Source organism: Otolemur garnettii, unplaced genomic scaffold (assembly GCF_000181295.1).
Source record: "Otolemur garnettii isolate 467f Iridium unplaced genomic scaffold, OtoGar3 scaffold00099, whole genome shotgun sequence".
Taxonomy (NCBI): Eukaryota; Metazoa; Chordata; class Mammalia; order Primates; family Galagidae; genus Otolemur; species Otolemur garnettii.
The window spans coordinates 3,965,181-3,968,319 of record NW_003852494.1 but is presented as its reverse complement, the minus strand read 5'-3'; the positions used below and the strand labels follow the sequence as shown (position 1 = coordinate 3,968,319).

The 3,139-nt window shown below is 45.2% G+C and overlaps 1 protein-coding gene across 1 annotated transcript in view; it reads left to right on the top strand.

Annotated features, from left to right (window-relative positions):
• Positions 1 to 3,139, top strand: part of RILPL1 (Rab interacting lysosomal protein like 1) — a 46,640-nt gene that overhangs the window by 5,649 nt on the left and 37,852 nt on the right. The window contains exon 2 of the mRNA XM_003796025.2: positions 2,691 to 2,841. Coding sequence (XP_003796073.1) covers positions 2,691 to 2,841 — 151 coding nt within the window. The remainder of the gene's footprint in view (positions 1 to 2,690; positions 2,842 to 3,139) is intronic.

Below are 3,139 nucleotides of genomic sequence, written 5' to 3'. Positions count from 1 at the left end.
GGATATAGTGTAATGGAGTATTGTGGAGGCATATGGATATTATCAAGACGAATAATACTGGATAAAGTTCTGGAAGTCAAAAGTCATAAATGGGTCTTGCTGGGTTAAAAGAAGATGCCATTGCTTTGGAAGGCTGTAGAGGAAAATTCATTTCTTTGCTTTTTCCAGCTTCTGGACACTGTCTGCATTTCTTGGCCTGTGGTCCCTTCCTCTATCTTCAGACCAGCAGTGTAGCATCTTTACATCTGTCTCTCGAGATTAGAGCCATGTTGTCTCTAACACTGACCCTCCTGCCTCCATCTTATAAGGGCCCTGTGATTATGTAGACCCACCTGGATCATCCAGGATCCTCTCCCCATCTCAAGATCCTTAACTTTGTCACATCTGCAAAGTCCCTTTTGCCACATAAGGCAACGTATACTCAGGTTCCAGGGGTGGACATGGATGTCATTGGGCACTGTGGTTAGGCCTGCCCCCGCCAGTTTCCCTAGACTGATATTCCCTGGATCCTCTATGTACTTAGGCTGTGCTGGGGGGAGCAGAGAGGAACAGCTACACCTTTTCCATCTTTTACTATCCCCTGCCTCCTGTCCTTCACCTCCTCTGCTGACCTTGAGCCAGAAACTGTCTGAATACTTGGTTATTACTCCTCATTTCCCCAGTGTAGAAGGCTTCCTGGCAAAGGAGGTGGGATCTAAGAACTTACTTAGAAGAGGGACAGAGGCAAAGCTGAGTGTCTGGCCACCTGGCAGGCTTGGGATGGATTGTAGGAGGAACAAGGATTAGTATACATGTCTCTAGCACTTCCCGAGTGCCAGGCATATTCCAGGCGCTTTACATGTAGTGACCACTTAATCCTCACAACAGCCTTCGGAGGCAGGTAATATGCTGTTTTTCTCATTTCTGGGGTACTCAAAGGTTGAATAATTGCCCAAGGTCAGCTAGTAAGCTGCAGAAACAGGATTCAAGCTTGGATCAACAGGCTCCAGGATCTGTGCCTTAAACTGCTATTTTCTCTAGGCAGCAGCAGTAATGCTTTGTGAACTAGTGTGCAGTTTCACAGGATACTTTTTCATTTAGGTAACAGCTTTACTGAGTATAATGTAGATACCGTATAATATATCCACTTCAAGTATACACATCAGTGGTTTTTAGTATATTCACAGAGTTGTGCAACCCTCACCATAGTCAATGTTAGAACTTTCTCATTACTCTGAAAAGCAAATTCACACCCTTTAACAGTCAATCCTCTCTTCCCCTCAGCTCCCACTGTAGATAACCTTTAATCTGGTCTCTGTATAAATGGGGTCATACAATCTGTGGCTGGCTTCTTTTTTTTTTTTTTTTTCATTTTTGAGACAGGGTCTCACTCTTGTCATCCTAGCTCAAGTGCAATGGCATCATCACAGCTCCCTGCAACCTCAAACTCCTGAGTTCAAGTGATCCTCCTGCCTCAGCCTCTCAAGTAGCTGGGACTATAGGAGCCCACCACCACATCCGGCTAATTTTTCTGTTTTTTTGTAGAGAGAGGGTCTTGCTCTTGCTTAGGCTGGTCTTTAATTCCTGGCCTTAAGCAGTCCTTATACCTTGGCCTTCTAAAGTGCTGGGATTACAGGCATGAGCCACTGCATCCAGCTTGGCTTCTTTTCACAGTTTCTCTATGTTATAGCATGTATTAGAACAGCAATTCTCAACCTGTGGGTCATGACCCACAGGAACTGTATTAAAGGGATGCAGCATTAGGAAGGTTGAGAACCACTGTATTAGAATCTCATTCCTTTTATGGCTCAATATTATTCCATTGTATGGATATACCACATTTTATTTGCCCATTCTTCAGTTGATAGTCATTTGGGTTGTTTCCACCTTTTAGCTGTTATGAATAATGCTGAAGCAAACATTCACATGCATACGTATTTGTGTGTATGTATGTTTTCATTTCTCTTGGGCTGATCTTAGTAGTGGAATTGCTGGGTCCCATGTAAACTCTGTTTAACATTTTGAGGAACAAGCAGACTTTTTCAAAATAGATGTATAATTTTACTTCCCTATCAGTGGCGTAGGAGAATTCCAATTTCTTCATTCTTGCCAGCACTTGTTAGCATCTGTTTCTTTGATTCCAGCCATCCACAAAGTAATTTAAAGAGACTGATCTTACTTATACTAACATCCACTTTGTAAGCCATGTTTTGGTTCCCTGAATGAAGGAAACTGAGTCTCAGAGTGAGTAAGTGATGCCTGTATCAGATAGCTGAGAACTCTGGGGCAAGGTGGTCCTGTCAGCCTGGACATCCCTAGGATCTTTGAAGCCTCTTTCTCCCTTAGAGTAAGGTGCGTCCTGATTGTCCCAACCAGGGTAGTTGGGAATGTTAGGGCCACTGTAGTCTGGGGGCCATACTCCCTCTTCTGTAGAAATAGCAGTATCAGCTTTGTGGTCATCCTTGGCACAGTTCTAACTAGGCCAATCCTGATAGCATAAGTGCAGGCCTCTGCCCTGAGGAAGGACACCTTCTCTTTCTTGCAGAGGTGCTGTATGGGGCTAGGTAATATGGCCTGGTCAACCCACCTTCCCGATGCTTGGTTTCATGGGGACAGGGACAGCCCAAAGCCTCAGCATCCTGAGGGCTGGGATGGGTGAGGATACTGGCCTGAACAGGCCATGATGCTGTCCCATCCCCTGGACTTGGCAGGAGCTGGAGCTGGTGGAGGACGTGTGGCGAGGGGAGGCACAGGACCTCCTTTCCCAGATCGCACAGCTGCAGGAAGAGAACAAGCAGCTCATGACCAACCTCTCCCACAAGGATGTCAGCTTCTCTGAGGAGGAGTTCCAGAAGCATGAAGGTAAGAGGGCTGTTGCCCATGTAGTCAGTCATCTTCAGCATGTGCCCTGAATGTCTCTATTATAGTTTCTGATTTCCAAAGCCTTTGACTCCTATTGTCATGTTGACTTACACCATACCCTGTCTTGATTTATAGATGGTGGCACAGAGGATCATTCAACACCTTGTTAGGGGTTCCCCTCTATTTGTTGGGCTCCCTTCTCGGCCCAGGAATATGCATTAGACACATCAGACACGCAGATGTAGAGGATTCTGTTTGAATCTTTTTTTTTTTTTTTTTTTTGAGACAGAGCCTCAAG